This window comes from Dendrobates tinctorius, unplaced genomic scaffold, assembly GCF_039654945.1.
Source record: "Dendrobates tinctorius isolate UK_male_01 unplaced genomic scaffold, ASM3965494v1 ptg000005l, whole genome shotgun sequence".
Taxonomy (NCBI): Eukaryota; Metazoa; Chordata; class Amphibia; order Anura; family Dendrobatidae; genus Dendrobates; species Dendrobates tinctorius.
The window spans coordinates 29200841-29225601 of NW_027361673.1; the positions used below are offsets into that span (position 1 = coordinate 29200841).

The 24761-nt window shown below is 44.5% G+C and overlaps 1 protein-coding gene across 2 annotated transcripts in view; it reads right to left on the minus strand.

The window, feature by feature from the left end:
- Positions 1 to 19507: 19507 nt before the first annotated feature.
- Positions 19508 to 24761, minus strand: part of ENTPD3 (ectonucleoside triphosphate diphosphohydrolase 3) — a 120065-nt gene continuing 114811 nt past the window's right edge. For both annotated transcript variants that reach the window (XM_073569119.1, XM_073569108.1), the window contains 2 exons: positions 22140 to 22277; positions 19508 to 21082 (listed from right to left, as the gene is read on the minus strand). In XM_073569119.1, the coding sequence (XP_073425220.1) occupies positions 20894 to 21082; positions 22140 to 22277 (327 nt within the window). In that variant the 3' untranslated portion in view covers positions 19508 to 20893. The remainder of the gene's footprint in view (positions 21083 to 22139; positions 22278 to 24761) is intronic.

A 24761-nucleotide genomic window follows, 5' to 3' on the forward strand; every position in this document is an offset into this window, starting at 1 on the left:
AGGAGACAAAGTAACATCACATGTCCTTTCCTTCAGGCTCAGTCCGCGAGCCTCAGCGCACACAGGAGGTGTATACCCCCTCACATACAGCTGCTTGGTTCAAGAGCAGGCCACATTATAAGGCTGTAGCCACACCCACGAACCCAGCAGCTGACTGGTCACATGACTGTGACCTCACCACAGGTCCTTCAAGACAATAATACAGCAATATCTGTTATGTCTTACATTATGGAGACAAGCCATTTTTTTTTTTAAACTCTATTTTTATTAGAAATTTTCTTTGTTAACAACAAAAGAAAGTACAGAAAGGAAAAGCCATACAAATACATATCATGTTACAAATTTGCATTCTTCAGAGAGACGCAACATCACGGCTCTAATCAGGAGCATGTATCTCTAGTAACAATCTGTCCAAAAGTCGATGGCGTCCACTTCTTCCTTAAGATTACATATTTAAAGAACATCTTTAACTCTGCTACCTTCTTCCCTCCCCAACAATCTCTCCCCCCCCCCCCAACACCCTATAACCTTTTCCTCCCTTGCTTTGTGGAGAGCCTACCCACTCACAGGCTCTATGACTCTCCATAATTGACTTTCATTGGCTCACAGAAATCATTTGCCTCAGTTCAGTTTTAATCTTCCCAGTGTTCCCCCCAAAGATTCCTTGTGGTACCATGTTGTGTCCCTGAAAGGAATAACTATGCGTTGAATTTCCTCCTTGTTACAATGTTCCACAATATAATGCCTCCACTTTGTAAAAAATCTAGATGTTTCGCAAGACTTCCTCTTTTCTGCTTCCAACCTTTCCATTAGCATTACATGTTTCAGGCGACCCGAGAGTTCTTTTATGGTGGGCATGTCTTTTTGCAGCCAATTTGTTAGTAATATTTTTTTCATGAGCATTATGATTATATGGACGACATCCGGGGGTCCTCCCCCCCCTTCATGAGCAACGGGGGACTTCTCCCAATAATGAAATAAGATCAAATCTCTCGGGATTTCATCACCCCAATCCCATATGTTCTTTATATATTTTCTGACCGCACCCCACATATCCGCCACGTGCTTGCAAGTCAGTAGGCCATGGAGTAAGTCAGTAAATGGGACATTACACTTGGGACACTGCGTGATTCTATCTGGCTTATCAGAGCTCCTTGGAAACTGGAAGGCGTATATTGCCCTATGTATTATTTTGAATTGAGTTTCTCTCCAACTCTCATTAATAAGGGACTGTCGAGCTTTAGTCCACCCCTTCCTTATTTTGTCTCCAATAGCCCTGTCCTCCAGCTGCGATTCCCATTTTTTATAGAAGGTATCTGGATGACTATCTAAGAGCACCCCTCTCATCGTGTTATACAGCAATGAAATAGACGAAAAATTTTTTGCTGCATCAACCATTTTATCAAACTCGTTGCATGTGAACTCCGCCTGCGTGTCTACTAAGTGGGACATGATATGATACCTAATCTGTTCAAATTGTAACGTTTGAAATTTTTGGAGATCAAATTTTTCTATTATTTCGTTTTGTCTTAGCCATCTGTTCTCTGTAGGATGAACCAGATGAGCTATCTCCTGTATACCCCTATCTCTCCATTCCTTAAACAGTTTATTCTCTACTCCCGGTAAAAACTCTATGTTGTTCCACATTGGGAGGTATTTAGATATTCGGAACGAAAGTTTATATTTTTTTCTCACCGTCTTCCAGGTGGCAATAGTATCCCGGAATATCAAAGAATTTTTGATTTTGGCTGGGAGCATCTTTAATCTTGCATGCAAAAAGGACCTAAGATCCCAAGGATGGGCATATTCCTTCTCTATGACATAGGCCGAATATTTACTCTCACCATGCAACCAATTTAAAAAGTACCTTGTCAGACACGCTATAGTATAATTTCTAATACTTGATAAGTTTAAGCCCCCTTCCGTCTTTGGATTCATCATCTTTTTAAGACTTATGCGTGGTTTTTTGTTCCTCCAAATAAATTTGGAGAACGCAGAAGTCAATGCTTTTACATCCGTGTGTTTCAGCAGGAGTGGGATTGTTTGAAGGTGGTACATTAATTTCGAAGTACTCATCATTTTAATAAGTTGTATTCTCCCTGTCAAATTTAATGGGAGATCTTTCCACTTTACTAGATCATTTACTATATTTGTTATTAAAGGAGGGTAGTTTAATTTGTATATAGAAGATGGCTCTCCCCCTATTTTAATGCCTAAATATTTAATATAAGATTTCGCCATACCCACCCCCAATTGAGCTCTATTTAATTTCTGTCTATTCGACTCATCCCACCTTCCCAGGGGAAGCAGTTCGGATTTAATCTTGTTAATTTTAAAACCCGCATAATCCCCATATGTATTTATCGTTTCTATAGCCGATTCCACCTGCGCAAAGGGATCCCTAAGGAAAAGCAAAATATCATCAGCAAAGAAAGTAGCACGCACTGTCTCCCCACCGATCTGAATGCCAGGAAACCGCTGCGGGTCAGACAACTCTCTCACCAAAGGTTCCAGAGCTATATTGAATAGCAGAGGCGACAAAGGACACCCCTGCCTTGTCCCCCTGGACAATGGGAACCTGTCCGAGAGGAAACCCGGAATGTAGATCTGGGCCTCCGGCCTTGAATATAACTCTGTGATGTAGGTCAGGAAGGAGCCATCAAAACCCATTCTTACCAACACCCTGAAGAGCCATTCCCACCTGACATTATCAAATGCTTTCTCAGCATCGATTGTTAGTAATGCTGGTTTTTCACTTGGAGTGGGATTAAGGTTTACCCTGTCCAAGACCAACATGACTTTTCTCAAGTTACTCGTTGCTGACCTACCCTTAACAAATCCCGCCTGTGATTCCGATATTAGGTTTGGTAATATTTCTGCCAATCTATCAGCCAGGATTTTAGACATAATTTTATTATCTACGTTTATTAAGGAAATGGGACGATAAGATCCCGGCGACAGGGGATCCTTTCCTGGTTTTGGTAAAACTTTGATATATGCTAATTTGCTGGGCCTCGTCATGGGCTTCCCTTCTAGTATCCCGTTAAATATTTTTGCTAAAACAGGGGATGCTTCATCCTGTAAAATCTTAAAAAATTCTCCCGAATAGCCATCAGGGCCCGGGGCTTTCCCATTCCCCAAGTTCCTAATTGTCTGTTTAATTTCTTCTTGTGTAATGAGTGTATTTAAGAGTTGTTTTTGTTCATCTGACAACTTCGGGATATCTGGTCGATCGAGTAATGTGGTCTTCGGAAATCTCCGATCCACCTTATCCATATAAAGGTTCTTATAGTATTTTCCCAGAATATTGGCTATTTCTTTTGGTTTAATTTGTATGTTACCATTTTGGTCTTTTAGATGAAAAGGGCCTTGTGCAAAGAATCTATTCCTGACCATAGAGGCCATCAGTTTTCCTGCTTTATTTCCAAATCTATGGAATTTGGCCTCGTGAGATGATTTAAATAATTGTTCCCTCTTAGCCATCCAAGTATTAAATTCTCTTTGCTCCATTAACCAGTTATCCTTATTTGTTTTGTTGGGGTGACTTTGAAACAGGGTATAAGTCTGTCTGAGCCTGTTCGTGAGTTCTGTGTACTTTTCCTGTGTTTTCCTTTTTAAAGCTGACGTGTATGAAATTATTTTTCCCCTCATGACTACTTTAATTGTTTCCCATAATAGGGGTGAGTTAGTCTCGTGTGACCTATTGTCCTCTCTTATCTCTCCCCACCACTCCTTCAGTTTTAATGCGAAATCTTCGTTGTCATGTAAATATCTAGGAAATCTCCATAAATAGTCTGTTCCTCTAGGGAACGCATCTGCCAGTTCTATTGTCACAGGCGCATGATCCGATATCACCAGATCATGTATTGTAGACGACAACACCCTGCCAAGGACAGTCGGGGAGACCAAGAAATGATCTATCCTCGACCACGCGTCTCTGGCAGGTGAATAGAAAGTGAATTCCCTATCCTGCGGGTGCAGATATCTCCAAGTGTCAGTCAGGCCCGTGTTTTTTAGCATTGGAGAAATTACTTTATCTTGGCCTCTCAGCCCCGGTGTCCCCTGTGATTCGTTTTTCCTGTCTTCTGAGACATTTACCACCGAGTTGAAATCCCCCCCGATTATCAGGTCATGTATGGGATCTTTCAGTATCTCCTGTTCTAGAAAATGGTAGTATGCTTTATTATTTTCATTGGGGGCATATACGTTCATTATTTTGTATGTGCTGCCTGATGCCGTTATGGTAATCGAGTGTAGCCTCCCCTCATGATCCGTTTTAGTGTTCACCACCTGGTGTTGGAAATTTTTATCTATCAACATTAGTACTCCTGCCTTATTATTAATAGCTGGTGACCCGTATGTTTTGCCCACCCACAATTTTTCCATCCTCTTAAAGTCTGACAATTCCAAATGTGTCTCTTGTAATAGGGCTATATCTGGCTTAATACGTTTAAGATGTCTGAGAATCATTAACCGCTTCTGTGGGGACTTCAGGCCCCTTACATTCCAGGTAACTATCCTCATAAATTCTTATTTATTATATATATTTTTTTTTTTTTTTTTTTTTTTTTTTAGGTGGGCCAACTGTAGTTAACTTAGTGACATCCAACACTGGGATACGAGCAAAGCTTCTCTGTCCATGTGAGCCAATTTCAAAATCAAAAATACAATTATATCCCCCACAAACAAGTTGAACCAAGATTAACCTTTTCCCTGCCCCTTTATCCCCTAAGGAGCCTGGAGAACATCTCCAGGATCCTTGTCCAGATTGGCATACCATTTTTGACTTCACTTCTTCCCCGCACCTTTTCCTTCCCTTGCTCCCCTCCCCCCTTTCCCCTCTCCCATTATTGCGTGCTCAGTTATAAACAGACATATAGAATACAAATCCCTCGGGCGGTCCGAGAGGTGATCAGACCCCAGAAAGAGAAGAAAACAACTATACGTCAAACCCCAATCTGTCCTCAGTAGCGACCCATACACCCTTCTTCAAACCTCCCCGGATTGTTTGGACGTTCTCTGGGCCTTCGGTGAATCCGATACTAGATTCGGGCTTCTGTCCTCCGTGTATGTCGGCCAGTCCTTTAGATGCTCTTTGGGACTGTTTGCGCTTCCCTGCGATCTTGCAACCTCTGTGTGAACGACTCTCAAGGTCTTGAGAAACTTCTCTGCTTCTTTGGGATTGTAAAATGAATGTGAAGAGCCATCTTGATGCCTAATGTAGAGGGTTGCCGGGTATCTCAATTGGAACCGCACATTGTTTTTGTGTAGTTCTGTGCATATCACACTGAAAGCTCTGCGTTGCCTGGTCACTTCAGCAGAAAAGTCTTCAAATAAGAGCACTTTTTCCCCCCTAATTTCAAGGGGTCGTCTAAGTCTTTTATAGGACTGAATGACATCATTTTTGTCCGAAAAGTTCAGGTACTTGGTAATGATTTGTCTAGGTCTTATCTGGTTGCCCATTTCGGACGGGTTCTTTTGGGGGCCAATGCGATGTACCCGCTCAATTATCTTCCCCGCCTCTAACCCCAAAGCCTCGGGGATCATATTTTCGCACAGATTTCTTAAGTCCTTTATGGGGAATTTTTCAGAGATTCCTATAATCCGAATATTACTCCGTCTGGATCTGTTTTCCAGATCATCAATTTTATCTCTCAAAATCAGGTTTTCCTTAGATAATCTAGATATTGTTGACTGATCATCATATACATTGTCTTCCAGTGTAGATACACGTGTCTCCATTGCGGACACCTTCTCAGCGGTTTCATCTAGATGCTTCTGCATATCATGCAAGGCCGTTCCTATGTACTCCCTCAGCTTTGACGTAATCTCAGGCAGTAAATGACCTGCCACCTCCCCTGCCAGCTTTTTATAGTCCATCTCAGGTATGTGCGATCCAGGGGGGTCACGCTCCTCACAATCACCGCAGTCCTCCATAGCAGTGGGGGATGCAGGGGCATAAATCGCGTCAGGAAGAGTACATGGCTTAGGGGTGCCCTGGGTCTCCCTGAGCTTCTCAATCGCGGATTTCCCAGACTTGTGTGTCTCAGCCCTGCCGTCTCTCCTTCCTCCCTGCTCCCCTCTCCTCACCGTCTGCCTTGAAGCAGCTGCTGCCGCCGCTGAGGTCGGCGCCGGCGCCATCTTGGAAGGCGCGCGTGTCTCTCCCCCTCGGTTTTGAGCTGCCTCTTTACCGCTGTTCCTGAGGACGTATCTGTCCATGCAGCGGTGCAGCAGGGCCGGGGCTTCCTCTCCTCCCGTTCCCGGTAATCCGGGGATCAAGTTTGCGGTGTAGATGCTGCCTTTTAGCAGGGGGTTGGGGAGCGCTGGAAGCCTTGCTCCTCACATGCGGGCGCCGGAACCGGAAGTCGGAGACAAGCCATTTATGAGACACATATCTCCCATCGATTACATGACCCTTAGCCCTGCCACAATATATATATATATATATACACACTGCTCAACAAAAAAAGGGAACACTTAAACAACAGAATATAACTCCAAGTAAATCAAACTTCTGTGAGATCAAACTGTCCACTTAGAAAGCAACACTGACAATCAATGTCACATGTTGTTGTGCAAATGGAATAGACAACAGTTGGATATTATTGGCAATTATCAAGACACCCTCAATAAAGGAGTGGTTCTGCAGGTGGGGACCACACACCACATCTCAGTACCAATGCTTTCTGGCTGATGTTTTGGTCACTTTTGAATGTTGGTTATGCTTTCACACTCATGGTAGCATGAGACGGACTCTACAACCCACACTAGTGGCTCAGGTAGTGCAGCTCATCCAGGATGGCACATCAATGCGAGCTGTGAAAAGAAGGTTTGCTGTGTCTGTCAGCATAGTGTCCAGAGGCTCGAGGCGCTACCAGGAGATAGGCCAGTACACCAGGAGACCTGGAGGGGGCCGTAGGATGGCAACAACCCAGAAGCAGGACCGCTACCTCAGCCTTTGTGCAAGGAAGAACAGGAAGAGCACTGCCAGAGCCCTGCAAAATGACCTCCAGCAGGCCACAAGTGTGTATGTTTCTGCACAAACAGTTAGATACCAACTCCATGAGGATGGTCTCAGGGCCCGACTTCCACAGATGGGGGTTGTGCTCACAGCCCAACACCATGCGGCCTTCCAAAGAAATGCCACCTCACACCATTACTGACCCACTGCCAAACCGGTCATGCTGAAGGATGTTGCAGGCGGCAGACTGCTCTCCACGGTGTCTCCAGACTGTCACGACTGTCACATGTGCTCAGTGTGAACCTGCTTTTATCTGTGAAGAGCACAGGGCGCCAGTGGCAAATTTGCCAGTCCTGGTGTTCTGTGGAAAATGCCAAGCGTCCTGCACGGTCTGTAAATACATGGAAATAGAGAAAAAGAATAAGTAAAAGGCTGTGTGCCCACGTTGCGTTTTTTAAGCATTTCCGCAAGGCCACCGTGGAAATGCTTAAAAAATGCTAGTTAAAACGCATCCCATGCAATCCCAATGGGATTCCGCAGTTGCTGTGCCAATGTTGCGGATTTTTCCACTGCTGAATTGCATTGCGGAAAAATCCGCAGCATGTCCATTAATTTGTCGGAATCGCGGCAATTCCGCCGCCATAGGATTGCATTGAAACGCTCACTTTATGCATGTGGCTATGCCCACCATGCATGAAGTGAGCGCTTCATGTGCGGATGGTACCCATGGTCTGGAGGAGAGGAGACTCTCCACCATGCCCTGAGTACCATATCCCTGTAAAAAGTAGAATTAAAATAAAAAATAGTGATATAATCGCCCTCTGTCAGCCCCCGGAGTCCTCAGCGGTGCACGCGGCAGCTTTGTTCCCAGGCGTGCTTCGCGCCAAAATGACCTTTGTGATGTCGTGGTTGTGTGACCGCTACTTCATCAGAGGTCATTCTCGCAATGCTGCATCACTGGGAATGGAACTTGCCGGCAGCACCGCTGAGGACCGAGAGTGCTGCTGAGGAGATTGAGGGCGTATATCCATATTTATTATTTTATATACTATCTTCTACTACTGATGCCGCATAGGCAGCCTCAATAGTAAAATTTGGTCAAACTTGTCAAGCGCTACGCTTGACAAGTGTGACCAACCCATCAATCAGTTTTCCAAGCGATGCTACAATCACTTGGAAAAGCACTAGCATTCCGCAAGCTAAATACGCTTGTATTTTGGGGGGGGGGGGGGGGAGTTGCAGAACGCTGCAGACAATTCCGCAGCATTTCTGCAATGTGGGCACATAGCCAAAAATACAGAAGAAAAAGACAAGGAAAAGAAATGGTAAAAAAAACAGGAATATGTCCTGGAGGTGGGAGGAAATAAGATATGGACTACAATGAACATGGAATGGCAGTAAAGGTGAGGAGAAGGGTAAACTGATAGGGCACATAAGGATTAAAGTGGGTGAGAAAGTCAAGGAAGGGGGCTAGGTATAGAAAGTGAGGGGGAAAAAAGAAAACAGGGTGATAAAATAATAATTCTATAACAAAGGGGTAAATAAAGGTTGAGGATGAAAAAAAAGAGAACAAAAAAGCCAGCAATAACAGCAATAAAATGGAGAGACAGGCTTAAATATGTAATGCAGCAAACAATTATGATGGAAGATGAAGGCAAACAGGAGGGAACTAGGAGTGAGGAGAGATGAGGAATGCAATGAATAGAAATACTCTGAAAAAAGTGTCTACATGACAGATAACTGGTAAACGAGCAGGGGAAGGAGGCGTCACAAGCTCTCACCAGGCAGGGGAGGCAGACGGCCATCTGCTGCTGCACGAGGTGTCAGCAAGCCTGGTTTGAATAAGCTGCTGCTGCAGGAGATGACGTCATGCTGTGATTCATTAGTTATGTGGCAGAGAGCGTTCATAGTGCAGGACGGAAGTGGGGCAGGGAGAAGGCGGAAGTGAGGCACTTAACACACACTGAGAAAAATGCCCAATGCTCAGTCCACTGAGTCCAGCGGCCCTGTGCAGCTGCTTAGGCACCGGCGCCTTTACAAATCAAGTCCTATCCGTTTAATTAAACACAGCTGGACTCCAATGATGGAGTAGAACCATCTCAAGGAGGATCACAAGGAAATGGACAGCATGTGACTTAAGTACGAGTGTCTGAGCAAAGGGTCTGAATACTTATGACCATGTGATATTTCAGTTTTTCTTTTTTAATAAATTTGGAAAAATTTCTACTTTTCTACTTTTTTTCAGTCAAGATGGGGTGCAGAGTGTACATTAATGAGAAAAAAATGACCTTTTTTGAATTTACCAAATGGCTGCAATGAAACAGTGAAAAATTTAAAGGGGTCTGAATACTTTCCGTACCCACTGTAGCTGGAGGCAGCCACAATGCAGGAGATGTGGTCACACTGCAGTCTCCTTTGTACAGGACATATTTGAGCTGTGCAACTGCCGTGCTCAGACACTTAAGGCCCCGTCACACTAAGCGATATTGCTAGCGATATCGCTATGTCTGATACTTACCTACGACCGGCTCCCCCGCTGATTATCGCTGATCACGCGAGAACATCCTGGACCGTTTCTCGTCGTCAGCTTCCTGCTGGGGCGACGAGCGACGCGTGGACGCGGACGGGATGACGTCTTCATCGCCTCGTCTGACAGGTAAGTAGCGATCCCCGTCCCCTGCGATGTCGCTGGTGAGATTTGCCTGTGTGGCAGCTCACTAGCGACCAGATGCACCAGCGATCCTGACCGCATCATATCGCTGGTCGGGATCGCTGGTGCATCACTAAGTGTGACAGTACCTTTAAACCTCAGCAAATGAAAATGGCAGCCCCCAGTGGCTGAAGAAAAATATTAATAAATAAAAAAATATTAAACCAGTGCATTTACTTATTTTGTATTAAAATAATTGATTATATAATCATTATTAATACAAAAATAAAAATCACTGCACATTCACTTTAAAAGCTGCAGGAATATATATTCAGCCAAATGGTAGAAATATATTAAATACAGAGAATTGAGGGATAGTTTACTGTATTTGTTGCTAATAATAGAATATGTAACAATTGTGACCTGAAAAAGAATATAATATAATGAACATCTGAAATTGCTTTTTCCCTGTACTGATGCCCCGAGCAGCTGGCACATTATACTCTGCAGACTGCATTGTGATTCCATCCCTGCAGAATTGGCTTCATTTTTATTAGATTCATTGCAGTCCGTGATCAGTGAAACCTCTCTAAAATGTAGTCGTTGTTTTGTCTCCAAAACATCCTGAATAAGCAAAATGTAACAATATTGTATTTGTACAGTGCATTTTATTTCACAGGATATAAACACCATGTTGGTCTCAGTATATCTAGTGTATACAGTTCTGGAACGCCTGGCATATCCTGAATCCTTGAAGAGTAATGTTTTGCATATAATACATTTATAATTATTACATAGAGCATGTTATGTAATAGTGTTAAACCTGATGTGGATAAAATGTGGGTGCACAAATTACATTGGCAATAGTATAAGCATCTATCTAGAGGGTTAATAATATTAAAAAGCATCTAAGATGAAATCTCCGGTTAAAGGGAATCTGTGATCACTGATCAGGCTTTTGCTACCCCATCTGAGAGCAGAATAATGTAGAAATAATGACCCTGATTTCAGCAATGTGTCACTTATTGGGCTGCTTGCTGACATTTTGATAAAATCACTGTTTTATCTGCTGCAGATCTACCAGTTCTCTGAATGTTGAACCCTGTATGACCCCACTCACACCACTGATTGGCAGCTTTGTGCCCATGTGCAGTGTACACAGAGAGCTGCCAATCAGTGGTGGGGGCGGGGTTTACTAGTCCTCTAGTGAAAATCTGCTGCTGATAAAATAGTGATTTTATCAAAACTACAGCAAACAGCCTAGTAAGTGACACATTGCTGGAATCAGGGTCTCTGCCTCTATATTACGCTGCTCTCAGATTAGGTGGCAAAAACTGGTGACAGATTCCCTTTTATGGTAGGATCAAACGAGCATAGATTTTCTCCTCCAAGAGAATCGGATCAATTATGGTAATGACACTCCGATCAAACCATGATCCGAGTTTGATCAGTGTCAGCTTAGTGTGATCAGATTCTCTCGGATGAGAGAATTGTAGCACAGGTGCAGAGAAGATGGAGAACAAAATTTCTCCATTTCTCCATTGTGACAGTCTGCGACAATCGGACTACACTTGAATGTCACCCGAGTGCAGTCCAATGTTTTTCATGCACCCTTTAGTGCATAGATTTTAGTGCAATCTGATGTCAGAGTGAAATTGCACCATGCTGAGATTGTTTTCACAGATTCGGTCAGTGAAAAAAATCAGTAATCAACTTTGATCCATTAAATAACATTGGTCCGAGTGCTATCCAATAATAAATCAGAAGGCATTCGTCCGATAAATAAGGTGGTGTGAGCGAGCCCTAAGACAGAAAATATATCTTTCCAATTGACCATACATGAGAAAAGAACAAGTGAATGTTTATTTTTTATACAAAAATAGAAAGGCTGATTTAAAATAAACCCATTCATTTACATTTAGGATAACACATCTATACACAGTTTTTTGTTACCTTAAAGGAACCTGTCCAGTGATTTATGCTACCCAACCACAGGCAGCATGACTCCGAGCCTGGCTGTACAATTGCAGCCAGGTATATTTTGTCCCAGAAGTGTTTTAGCGTTTTAGAGAAAGTATACTTTATTGATCCGATTGGGAATCATAGGAAGACAAGTGATTGATTGGTCTCACAGAGGCCAGCAGGGGGCGACGCCGCATTAGCCTTGCCTTTGGCAACGGACTCCGGCCGGATCTTCTAACTACATTTTTATTTGTGCTGCCAGGTTCTGTTCACTCTGCCTGTGGTTTAGGCACCATAAATCGCATGACAGGTTCTCTTTACAGAGATGTTCTAGTCTATAAAAATTATCACCTATCCATTGGTGATAAATGTTAGCTTGCTGTAAATTTCACTACTGTGACCACCTTAAAGGTGGTCCTAAGGGGGTATCCTTATTAAATTGCTTTAGTTAGTTAAACAGCATTAAAATAATCTATCTGCTGTCATTCTCCTGCTATGAGAGTTTTTATTATACTTTATGTACATAGGGGTTCCACCACAAGGCCCTTAAGTATGCTTATTTATGTTTTAGGGAAGGAGTTAACTCATATGATCCAAGTCAGCTCTCTCCAGCCTATCGATGTCTATACAGCAGTTAGCTGCTCACTTTCCTTTCAGCTCCTGACTATGCTGCTCTATTCAGTCCTGAATAATCACAATCCCTGGCCTCCATCATTATCAGTTTACTGAGCCTTGTACTTGTTCAAATACAATGTTCTCTGTATGCAAATATAGTGATAATAGTGTTGACTTCAGATCAATGACAGTTAATGTGTTGTTGAAAGTATAAAGCTCCAGGATCACACCAGTCCCTGGTTCATTCTCTTCTGATCGCATGACTGCAACCAGGAGATGTTGAAAGGTGCAGATGACCACAATCGTGCCTTGGCGCCCTGTCCAAAATCAATGTCACTGACAAATATAGCCCAAAAAGCTCAGCTATTATCGGCACTCCCATAGACAGATAATAGAGCAGCAGGGTACATGCTTGATCGGCCATTCCTTTCAACTCTTTGTCTATGGGATAGACAGTGCTTGTATAGTTCATATATTGTGTAGGATTTTAAAGAAATATTCTGGAATGAGAGACTAGTTCATATGAACAGATGTGCTTGTTATTGCAGTTGATGTATGGGAGAAGCTACGCACAGATAGAGCAGCCCATAACTACTGTGCCCCCATGTGCTAATCACTGCTGGTGGTGGTGGCTGACCTCCCACTAATCAAACATTGCTGGCCTGTAGTAAGGATAGAACATCAATGTTAGAGTTCCAGCGGACAATTTAAAATTAAAAAAAAAGTATTACAACTACTACAAAATCAAAGTAGTATTGTTGCTTATAGTAGTCAATTATGGTATATGTTCTGCCCATTCATGTGCAGCAAGTAATTTCTTAAGTGCTGCTCCACCTATGGCCATTAGATGTCATAGTTGTCCTCCTTTCCTGTTCATGGATTTAGAATCCTTTCCCATCAATAGTTGTTCTGTTTAGAACTACCCTTCAGCTTTCCCGGGCTAGGAACTTGTAGCCATTTTCTCCCCGGATCTCTGAGCTACCCACACACACGTGTCCTGCTCTCTGCAAATCACTGCTTCTGCCAAGTGGATTCCGGTGAGGGTTTAATACAGATATGTGTTTGTGCAATTCATCTGTGTTAGCTAGCCATAATGCAGATCTGTGATACGTGCAATGTATTTCTAGCTAGGTGTAATGCTCTTTGCACTGCATGTTAGATAGATGCAATATATCCAAAAATGAGTATCTACCACTAATGGCACTTCTAAATTGCAAACATATCAAACCAGACAGAGAAGTAATACCATAAAATGTTATATTTTATTAAGGCACAATGGCCACACACTAAAATCCACCATAAAAAGGAAATACCGGTCCAAAAAACGGGCCAGACAGGGTAAGTATATTCGTGAATATCATATATCCGTGGGAGATATGTAAATTTTTGTAATGTCTAAATACAGCATCATGAATATACTTACAAAAACACCCTATACATTTCACTCTGTCCTCTCTGCACTGCAAAAATGGATTAAACGCTTATGCATACACGAGGTAGAAAAAAGCCGTTCTTATTCAAGCATCAGCACAGTGTGAACTACAGTGTATGACGGCCATAGCCCGTGTACCCATGTAGGCAGGGTTGTATAATTGCTAATGTGCAGTGATATATCTAACACAGCCCTATAGGTGAATATACACTCACTGGCCACTTTATTAGGTACACCTGTCCAACTGTGTGTTAAGACTTAATTTCTAATCAGCCAATCACATGGCGGCAACTCAGTGCATTTAGGCATGTAGACATGGTCAAGACAATCTCCTGCAGTTCAAACCGAGCATCAGTATGGGGAAGAAAGGTGATTTGAGTGCCTTTGAACGTGGCATGATTGTTGGTGCCAGAAGGGCTGGTCTGAGTATTTCAGAAACTGCTGATCTACTGGGATTTTCACGCACAACCATCTCTAGGGTTTACAGAGAATGGTCCGAAAAAGAAAAAAAATCCAGTGAGCGGCAGTTCTGTGGCCGGAAATGCCATGTTGATGCCAGAGGTCAGAGGAGAATGGGCAGACTGGTTCGAGCTGATAGAAAGGCAACAGTGACTCAAATTGCCACCCGTTACAACCAAGGTAGGCAGAAGAGCATCTCTGAACGCACAGTGCGTCGAACTTTGAGGCAGATGGGCTACAGCAGCAGAAGACCACACTGGGTACCACTCCTCTCAGCTAAGAACAGGAAACTGAGGCTACAATTTGCACAAGCTCATCGAAATTGGACAGTAGAAGATTGGAAAAACGTTGCCTGGTCTGATGAGTCTCGATTTCTGCTGCGACATTCGGATGGTAGGGTCAGAATTTGGCGTAAACAACATGAAAGCATGGATCCATCCTGCCTTGTATCAACGGTTCAGGCTGGTGGTGGTGGTGTCATGGTGTGGGGAATTTTTTCTGGGCACTCTTTGGGCCCCTTGGTACCAATTGAGCATCGTTGCAACGCCACAGCCTACCTGAGTATTGTTGCTGACCATGTCCATCCCTTTATGACCACAATGTACCCAACATCTGATGGCTACTTTCAGCAGGATAATGCGCCATGTCATAAAGCTCGAATCATCTCAGATTGGTTTCTTGACCATGACAATGAGTTCACTGTACTCAAATGGCCTCCTCAGTCACCAGATCTCAATCCAATAGAGCATCTTTGGGATGTGGTGGAACGGGAGATTCGCATCAGGGATGTGCAGCCGACAAATCTGCGCCAACTGTGTGATGCCATCATGTCAATATGGTCCAAAATCTCTGAGGAATGCTTCCAGCACCTTGTTGAATCTCTGCCACGAAGAATTGAGGCAGTTCTGAAGGCAAAAGGGGGTCCAACCCCTTACTAGCATGGTGTACCTAATAAAGTGGCCAGTGAGTGTATATATGGGGCAAAGAGATATAATATCTAAATAGTCAGACAAAATGTCAGAAATAGCCAGCATGGATAATACACCTAGCCACGGCCATCATCGCCACATTGCCACTATGCATGACTAGTACAGCATATAATATACAAAGCTAGTACAGAGAGAGCGCAAGTGCATTATAAAACATACAACCTTGTCAGGACCTGTCCCCGACGCGTGTTTCGCCACAGCTTCCTCCAAGGGGGTAAGATATGTGGTTCTCATATTCAGGTGTCCTTAAATAGCCCCGAGCTGCCAATCAGTGATTTAACATGTGTGCTAAAAGAAGCTTATAGTCCCGCCATATGGTGCAAAAGGCTGGCTCATTCACTCTATCAATGCGGTTGATTCCACACCTCACAGAAGGGTACCACCCAGTGGACCCCAAGACACCATCGGATCACCGAGGCACTCATAAGCGGAACATCGGGACACAGGCAGGACACACAAGGTCATCAGGACACACAAGGTCATCAGGATACACAAGGTCATCAAGACGCAGGCAGGACATCAGGGTACACGAGGTCATCAAGACATCAGGGTCACCCACAGGACATCAGAGTCACCGGCAGAGATCAGATGGGAGTCGTTTGGTTCCGGACATCCAACACGACCTACAGGCACCACTGCAGTCATCCAGCTCCAGGCAGCGGTCGTCAGGTTCCAAACTGCGGTCGTCAGGCTCCGTGCATCGGACCTAGGAAGGAACTCAAGCGTGATGGTACTAACACCGCAGGATTTCTGGGCCTGCATGGAGCTAGCACCGCATGGTAGTCAGAGCACAGCATAGTAGATGCTCAGCAGGAACACCAGTTACAAGAGTCTCAGAGTCACTGGGTGCGGGGCTCCAAACACAGAGGAATTACAGGAACATAACACAGCAGACATGGTCAGGTACAGGATCAAGGATTCAAGCCTGGATACACTGCCTCCAGGGCAGGATGAATTTAGACAGGGGGCACAGGACAGGTACAGGATCAAGGATTCAGGCCCGGATATACCGCCTCCGGGGCAGGGCGAGGGAACAGGACAAAGCAGGAATCAAGGCAGGGAATTTGGTACCATAACCGAGACAGACGAGGTCCAGAGACACAGACACGAGACACACATGGCAAAGTCCAGGAGAGTTGTGAGTAGCTCTGACTCCGCCCATAGGGCAGGGTAAGTTTATAAAGGAGCTGCCCCTCAGCAATTGGCTGGGGACAGCATTTCAAGTACACACACTAACCCTGATAAAAGCAGGGGAGGTGTGGCTGCGCACGCCCTAAGCACACACAGAAACCATTGCAGCACAATCAGTGCAGGAACTGCAGCTTAGAGCACCTGGCCATGGCTGCTAGCAAAGACACACGTGGAAAGTCATGCACCAGCTGCAAATGACCTCACAACCCGCTGACAGTTTCCACAGCGGCGACCAGGGACCGCACATGCGAATGGTCAAGCAGCAGAGCAGAGACCCAACACCACATGTGCAGCTACGCAGCAGAGCAGGGAACCGAGCAGGCTCCATACAGGTAAAAGCCAGCAGTATCCCAGCTCAATTAGGGGGAAAGGAGTAAGGGGTTAACGCAAAAAACATGCATTGTCACGCCGACAACCAAATACAAACAGAACAGCGTGACAAGCACCCTGTATTATTGCTGTTATTATCTGCCAGTACTGATATACTGTACTGTCTATTTCTTTGTAGTTTTTAACTGATCTCATCCACTATTGTGTTCACCAATCTCCTCCATTATATCATCCGTTATCAACCTTCCATTGTTGTTCACATGATCTCAATAAGTATAGACTTAAGCACCCATATAGTCTGTTTACTGGGAGTGGATGAAGGGTTTAGCCATATGCTGGAATCCACACAGCGTCATACGTGGAAGAAGGCAGAACAGTATACCTTATTTTCCAAAAGCTCCAGAACAAAAAAATAAGATATTTTTTATTAAAGTGGTGAAAAAAATCCACAGTTTGTTAGAAAAAAAACAAACAAATGGCCATTTTCTGAGACCCATAGCGTCTCCATTTTTTGGGATCTGGGGCTGAGTGAGGGCTCCAGCCCAGCTATGTGTAGCAAAACATCATCTTTTATGAAAGCACAGGGGTCTACTGCAGACCCCCAATTGTCATGCCAACCAATCATCACTCCTCGATCATGTGACAGGGACACATATGAGCGGGGTTAGGCTAGTTTCACACTAGCGTTTATTTCTTGCAGCGCACGGCGCCGTTAAGCCCCTCCCCCTCCCGGCTCCCTGCCCGCCCCATCCGGTCATCGGCGCCTACTAGCGCACATGGACGCTTGCGATCTGTGCACCCTATCTTTAGCATAGGGTGCGCTGGCCGTGCGCTAGTAGGATTTTAGCATGCGCTGCGCACTTTTGAAGGTGCGCCGGTGTGCGCCGAACGCAGCATGTTGCATTTTGGCGCGCACGCCGCACCTTCAAAAGTGCGCAGCGCACACTAAAATCCTACTAGCGCACGGCCAGCGCACGATCTGCGCACCCTATGCTAAAGATAGGGTGCGCAGATCGCAAGCGTCCATGTGCGCTAGTAGGCACCGATGACCGGATGGGGCGGGCAGGGAGCCGGCAGGGGGCGGGGCTTAGCGGCGCCGTGCGCTGCAGGAAATAAACGCTAGTGTGAAACTAGCCTTAGTGGCATGCTTCTGGCACAATCTTGTTAAATGCCTCTGTCAGAGATTGACAAAGGCATTTAACATGTAAATAGCCATCGGTTAATCGAGATACTAGCCGCAGCTGTTAGGGGCACATGACAGCTGATCAAATCAACTCTCAGGTGCCGAAATGTGAGATGAGAGATCCGAGTCGGGGCCAACATCAAGTGCCGGGAAACAACCTGCGACGTACCTATATGTCATAGGTCATGAAGGGGTTAAGGATGAATTATTTACAACATCAGATCTGCATACTCACCTACAGTTGTCAGCCAGCACCTTGTCAAATCCCCAGTTAGTGAATAGGAACTGAAACTGCTTATTTATTATTAAAGAGGTTGTCTGTGGCATGTGCTGTTTACATCAGCATGGCCCCCGAGCTTCAATGTTTGAGTGCAGCACTGAAGATGTGATGTCACTGCTGCAGCCAAGTAACAAAGTCCAGCAAAGAAGCAGCCGGCAGCCCCAGTGTCTCTGGTGATGGAGGATGAGACCTGCTGCCATCACTCTCAGTCACCGGTCACATGGAGCTCTGTGACTACGGAGTGCAGGGGGAAGGCGTGCATTCAGGAGCGCACGATGGCTGCTCTGTGTGCACAGGACCTGTGATGAGGTGACAGGAGGGGAGGAGTTAGGGGTCACATGATCAGGAGCCTCAGGGTGTGTAGGACGCTGCTGTGCTGGTTGTCATGGATGAGGGTAAGTTTATGTGTGGGATCAGGAGGGGTTTACAGGGTGGATGCAGCAGAGCTGTGTGTGTATAAGGTGTACGGTACGGAGTGGAGCCGTGTGTATGAAGTGTATGGAGCGGAGCCGTGTGTGTACGAGGTGTACGGAGTAGAGCAGTGTGTACAAGGTGTACAGAGCGGAGCCATGTGTATACAAGGTGTACGGAGCGGAGATGTGCGTGTACGAGGTGTACTGAGCGCAGCCATGTGTGTACGAGGTGTACAGAGCAGAGCCATGTGTGTACGAGGTGTACAGAGCGGAGCGTGTGTGTACAAGGTGTACAGAGCGGAGCCATGTGTACAAGGTGTACGGAGCGGAGATGTGTGTGTACGAGGTGTACGGAGTGGAGCCATGTGTACAAGGTGTATGGAACGGAGCCATGTGTGCACGAGGTGTACGGAGCAGAGATGTGCGTGTACAAGGTGTACAGAGCGGAGATGTGCGTGTACGGGGTGTACTGAGCAGAGATGTGCGTGTACGAGGTGTACGGAGCGGAGATGTGCGTGTACGAGGTGTACAGAGCAGAGAGGTAGGTGTACAGAGCGGAGATCTGCGTGTACGAGGTGTACAGAGCGGAGATGTGCATGTACGAGGTGTACGGAGCAGAGCTGCGCGTGTACGAGGTGAGCGGAGATGTGCATGTACGAGTTGTACGGAGCTGAGCGGCGCGTGTACGAGGTGTATTGAGCTGAGCCGCACGTGTACTTGGTGTATGGAGCGGAGATGTGCGTGTATTTTGGCATGGGAGGGCCCCATTTGAAAGTTTGCATCGGGGCCCATAACTTTGTAGTTACGCCACTGCAACAAAGCCTCGAGAGCAGTGGGCAGCAGCGATGCATCCTGAAAAGGTAAATGAAAGCAAAATTTGTATGGGTTTTTTTTGCCTTCCTGAGTCTTTGGAGAAATTATCTTTGAAAAATGACAACCCTTTATTTAGATATAGGAAAATATACGGTATGTTTGTACCGCTTCAGCCAGTAGATAGAAAACTTCGCCATAAAAAGCTATAAATTACTGAGGAGGACTCAAATTTTCATATTTTTCAATTCTTTATTTATTCACTAAGATATCTGCAGTTAAGTATGAGGGAGACGTTGAAGACTGACCATCGGGGGTGAACTGACGTGGATCTACACATGGAAATACTCTGTTCAGTGGCAGTAATGCATGTGTGACTTCCCAATGCAGTTTCCAGGTGTGATTTGTTCCAAAGCTGCTTTAATAAGTGACTCTTGACTTGAAGCTGTTTTCACCCTAGAGACTGAATATCAAAGGCAACACAGTTTTTCCTTTTCAAATATAGGGAGATGATTTGTCAGCAGGTTTCACAGATTTTCAGCATGAAATGTGTGGCAGAAAACTCTATGTGAACATACCCTAAAAGGAAAGTTGCAGACAAATCCAACCTGGATGAAGTTTATTCTTCTATAACTGTAGTAGTGAAAGGAAGTGGACCTGCTGGCCACATTTCCCTCTGGAAGAAACAAGTTTAATGTTATTAATGTGAACTGTGATGTAAAGTGAACTGTGATGTATAGTGATAATCATGATATGCACTAAAGGTATTAATGATATTGATAATATATGCAGTTTGACCATAGGGACTGTTAGAGTTGATGTTTGGGACTAGCCCAGACTGGGAAAGGCTGAGCTAGAGGAAAAGGGACAATTTTTTGTTAGGAAGTGAGATATCACCTGGAGTTCATAGGAAGAGGACCTAAGGTCCATAGTGAGCCGTACCGCATTATGGGTGTCCAGAGTGTGAGAGGAGGCCGAAGGGATAGCGAGATCCTGAGCAGAAGTGACTAAGAGACAGAGTGATCGATCGGAGACGGGTCCTGAGAGAGGACACCTTGCAGAAAGGAAGCTGTGATGGTTTTCTGAGAGCAACCCACTTGAACAGATGGCGCAGGATTTTGCTTTTCCACTTATTTACGAACTATTCACGATGTATGCCATTAATGATGTATGAGAAAAGTTTCTACAGAAAATTGAAATAACAAATAAGAAACTTAAATAGTCACCAGACTAGAATAAGACATCTATACATCTATATGTCCATCATTGTCCACTGTCTCTGATATAATACGATAATAACCATTCATATAAAACACATAGTTAATGGCTTGCTTTATACCGCATCCCATCTTGGCATTATAGAAGAAATGACGAAGTGCATTGTCCGCTCTCCTGGCCCTGAGTTACATCCATGTGATATGAGGTTGTGCCCCCCGGCACACTGTACTTGGCACTGTACATTTTTTTCATTTCTTATAATAATGTACAAAAGTTTGTAATAAGAATTTAGTTCCTTGACAGGTGAATGTTTATACATCCTTGGATAATCCTTGGATGAACATAATTCCTTGCTTTCATCACTTAGATAGTTTTTTACTCTAAATGTTGAAGAGTAGGTCTAGCAAGCCCGCACCATTAGAACTACAAGGAGTATGAGACAAAGTAATGATATTGCTGCAAACAAGAAGAGGAGTCCAGCAAACACTGTAGGCCTCATGGGGAGAAGAATCAGCGGTCTTTCTGCAGGGATCATATTGGTGAGATTTAGCATGTAACCCAGGGACCATGCAATGCTGCTATTGCCAACCTGCCGATCAAAAAGAGACAACAAAATGTCAGAATAAAAATACAGTAAGCCGAAACCCTGAGAAAATATTAGCAGAAACCCAAGATTACCTTATAATGGTCATCTGATCCATCCTGGCCGAACTACAGGCAGCATAAATCAGAGTATGGCTGTGTTATTGTTTTATTATGTGGGTTTCCAGTGAATAAATATTTTGTAAAGCTGGCATGGTACTAGGCATTTAGACTGACTATTCCGAGGTAGATCCCTGGTGGATTCTTCCCTCCCTGGACACCATAAATGAGAGGTCTCTCCTTATGCACATACAGTGGGAAGAACCTGTCATTCATAGAGAGCAGGTTGGGGATAAACTGGTCAGGACTGACCCCAGACTAGTCATCCAAAATGCATATTCCCCCATCAGTTTTTCAAAGTATATTTTCTCTGAATCGCGGTGGCTGTTATAAGAGAGCCAATATATGGTTGGTGATGTCAGTAAGTCAAATATCTGGTCTTGTAATAGGATTACACCAGATATTGGTGTTTTCCCATACAACTATCGATAAATATCTGATCTCCGGTATTCCCATCAATTATTAGAATGAAAGAATGGATGTCCAGAGCCTAAATTTTTTTCATATACATTTTACATTCAGAAAGTTCGTAGCAGAAAGTGCCAGAAGAATTTGCCTGAACATATAAGCAACCACTGGGGTTTACAATTGAAAAGAATAGAAAGAGTTTTTCAACCGTTTTCTCAGGGCTTTTTTTCAGCCGTCATTTGGAGCAGACTCCGCTCCAAAAATATCTAAAAAACAAACTTTGTGTGAATGTACCCTTATAAAGTCATTTTGGGCCTCATTTATCAAAACTGTGGAAATGAAAAGGTGGCATGGTTACCCATCTCAACCAGAGTTCTACTTTCATTTCTGTAGTTAAATTAAAGCAATCAGTGAGTTTTTGATAAAAGAGGCCCACTACAAAGATCAGAAAATATAGTTATGTGGGGAGATGACTATCACAATGTGTTGACACTTTCTAATTACAGTAAACTCACTATAAGAAATAATTATTTTACCTCCTTCTGAAACAGTATCTGAGGCCAAGATTCACTGTCGAATTTATAGCCATGAACTAATAGATGATAGATGTAATTCGCCGAAAAACAATAGGATCTTGCATAAGTTTCATCAAATCTCAAAAGGATGTGTGGAAGCTGAAGGGAAAAAGACAGAAACCATGCCAGACAATAGTAGTGAAAATACACATGTACTAGTGTATATAGGTGCATGTAAAGTAACGGTGCGTGATCCAGCTATGTTATATGTTCATCATAGAAATTGTGCTCATGGTAGCATAGGGCCTGATTCATCAAGGTGTTAACGCCAGAATTCTGAAGTAAAACACCCTGAAATGTGAAAAAAAATTGTGAAATTGGAAATTAGGGAAACATTTTTGCTACTTTTGAAATATTTAAAGGGAACCTGTCAGCTGTTTTGGCTGCTATGAGATTCAACCACTGCCTTTCAGGGCTTATCTGCAGCATTCTATAATTCTGTATATAAGCCCCCGGTCCGACCTGCAAGTGAAGAAAAATGAGTTTTCTTATACTCACCGGGGGGGGGGCAGGTCCACTCCGATGGGTGTCACAGGTCTGGGTCCGGCGCCTACCCTCTTGAGACGCCGCCCTCCTGCTTCTTCATCGCTCCCCGGCAACGCGCTCCTGCGCAAGCATACTTCTCTGACCTGTTGAGGACAGAGCAAAGTACTGCAGTGCGCAGGCGCTGGGCCTCTGACTTTTCCCGGTGCCTGCGCTCTGCAGTACTTTACTCTTCCCTCAACAGGACAGATACTGTAAGAATGCCTGCGCAGGAGTGGGATGCCAGGGAGCCATGAAGCAAGCAGGAGGGCGGCATCGCAAGAAGATTGGAGGCGCTGAACCAGGACCTGCGACACCCATCAGACCGGACGGCACCGGACCGCACCCCGGCTGAGTATAATAAAACTTATTTTTCTTATCTTGCAGGTCGGATCGGGGGCTTATCTACAGCATGATAGAATGCTGTAGATAAGCCCTGAAAGGTGGTGACCGCATCTTATAGCGGCCAAAACAGGTGACAGGTTTGCTTTAAGCCACTCGTGACCAGCACCATCAAAGTGGGTAGTGTGGGAGCAAGACAGGGACTGGTGTAGCCCACACAGCAAATTCATCAACACTTATGGCACTTTAGTATAATTATACCAGAAATGTGCTCCAGTCTCTGACTGGAGTAACCTTACTGGTGAGTCCCTGACTAGAGTAACTTTTGTGGTGGAGGCACATGGTATTTGTAAGGTGTGCCTTATTTTTAAAGTAGCAAGCGCCTAATTAGACACATGTTACTGCAGCGGCGCCTTTATTAAGGCTGCTCTGCCAGACGCCAGTCTTAATGAATGGAGTCTAGTGTGTTTCTGGCATAAGTAAAATAAATGATAGAACATCCAATGTACAATGCGGCACTGACACTTTTCTAGATTTATGTTTGTAAGTTACGCAACTTTTAAAAAAAATAAAAATGTAATCCATTTTTCTTTTTGCTGCTAGCGATAGAAAACCTTTATTGTTTAGGTATATTTAGAAATTGGAAAACTTACATATCTTCAGTTTTTAAGGTGTCAATGTAGCTAATAGCAATCATCCTGGAGTCCAGCACATGAAATAAGACATTTACTTCAGCCAGAGGTTATTCCCATTTCACAGATGGTTACTAGTGCATGTAATTTAATTCCTACTCTTCTCCTGATAACAGATGTCTATGTTTTTGCTTATAGCGCACTGTCAAGAAGGCCCGGCTGAGGTGGCCAAATAGCACAGAACTTACAAGTTTTCTTGTACGCTTGTAAGCACTGCCTGAAACATCCGGGATTGCATGAGCGCATTGTTAGCTCTTAATCCCAGCCAGCTTCAGTTCTACAGCACTTACGAGGCTGAAGAGGAGCAAAGTTGCCTTAAATAGTAGCACAGTTTGGGCCATCAGCATAACAAAGCTGCGGCCCGAACTGTCAATCAATCAGGGGTGTTTGCCCACTCAACAATAAGGGAAATGGTGCGCTCCTGAAACCGAAGTTGGGACAAAACCTTTTAAATGGCAAGATTACCTAGACCAATGTACACCGTATCATCTCCAGCAGCTGTGTTAGCAGGGCATGGACTACACTGATTTGCCACCTCTGAATTCTAACTTAAAGCAGAAATCTTAACACACTGCAGAATTGATACATAAGGTGTAGAAGAACTTTTCATAATTGAACAATTACAATTTTATTAAAGGGAACCTGTCACCCCCCCCCCCCCCCAGGGCGTTTTTAGGTAAAAGAGCCATCAAAAGGCTGCATTCTGTGAAGGTGGCTCTTCTGTTTCTGACCCCTTAGTAACACAGAAATATTGACTTTTATAAATAGGTCCTCAAGCCTGTAATGCGTCCCATAGGTATGGTGTGTCCCCCTGTATCAGCCGTCCGCCAGCCGTCCATCATGCCTGTGTCTGGGCGCCGCCTCCTCCAGTGTAGTATGCCTGTGCTGTGACAACTCTAGCTGCGCCTTCCCCCATCCCCCTCCTCCTCTTTCTTTTTCCTCCCTCAGCACCCAGCTTCTGATAAGCTGACCTGCCAGTGACCAGAGTCACTAATGAAGCTTCATTTAAGAGATGGTCAGAGGCTTA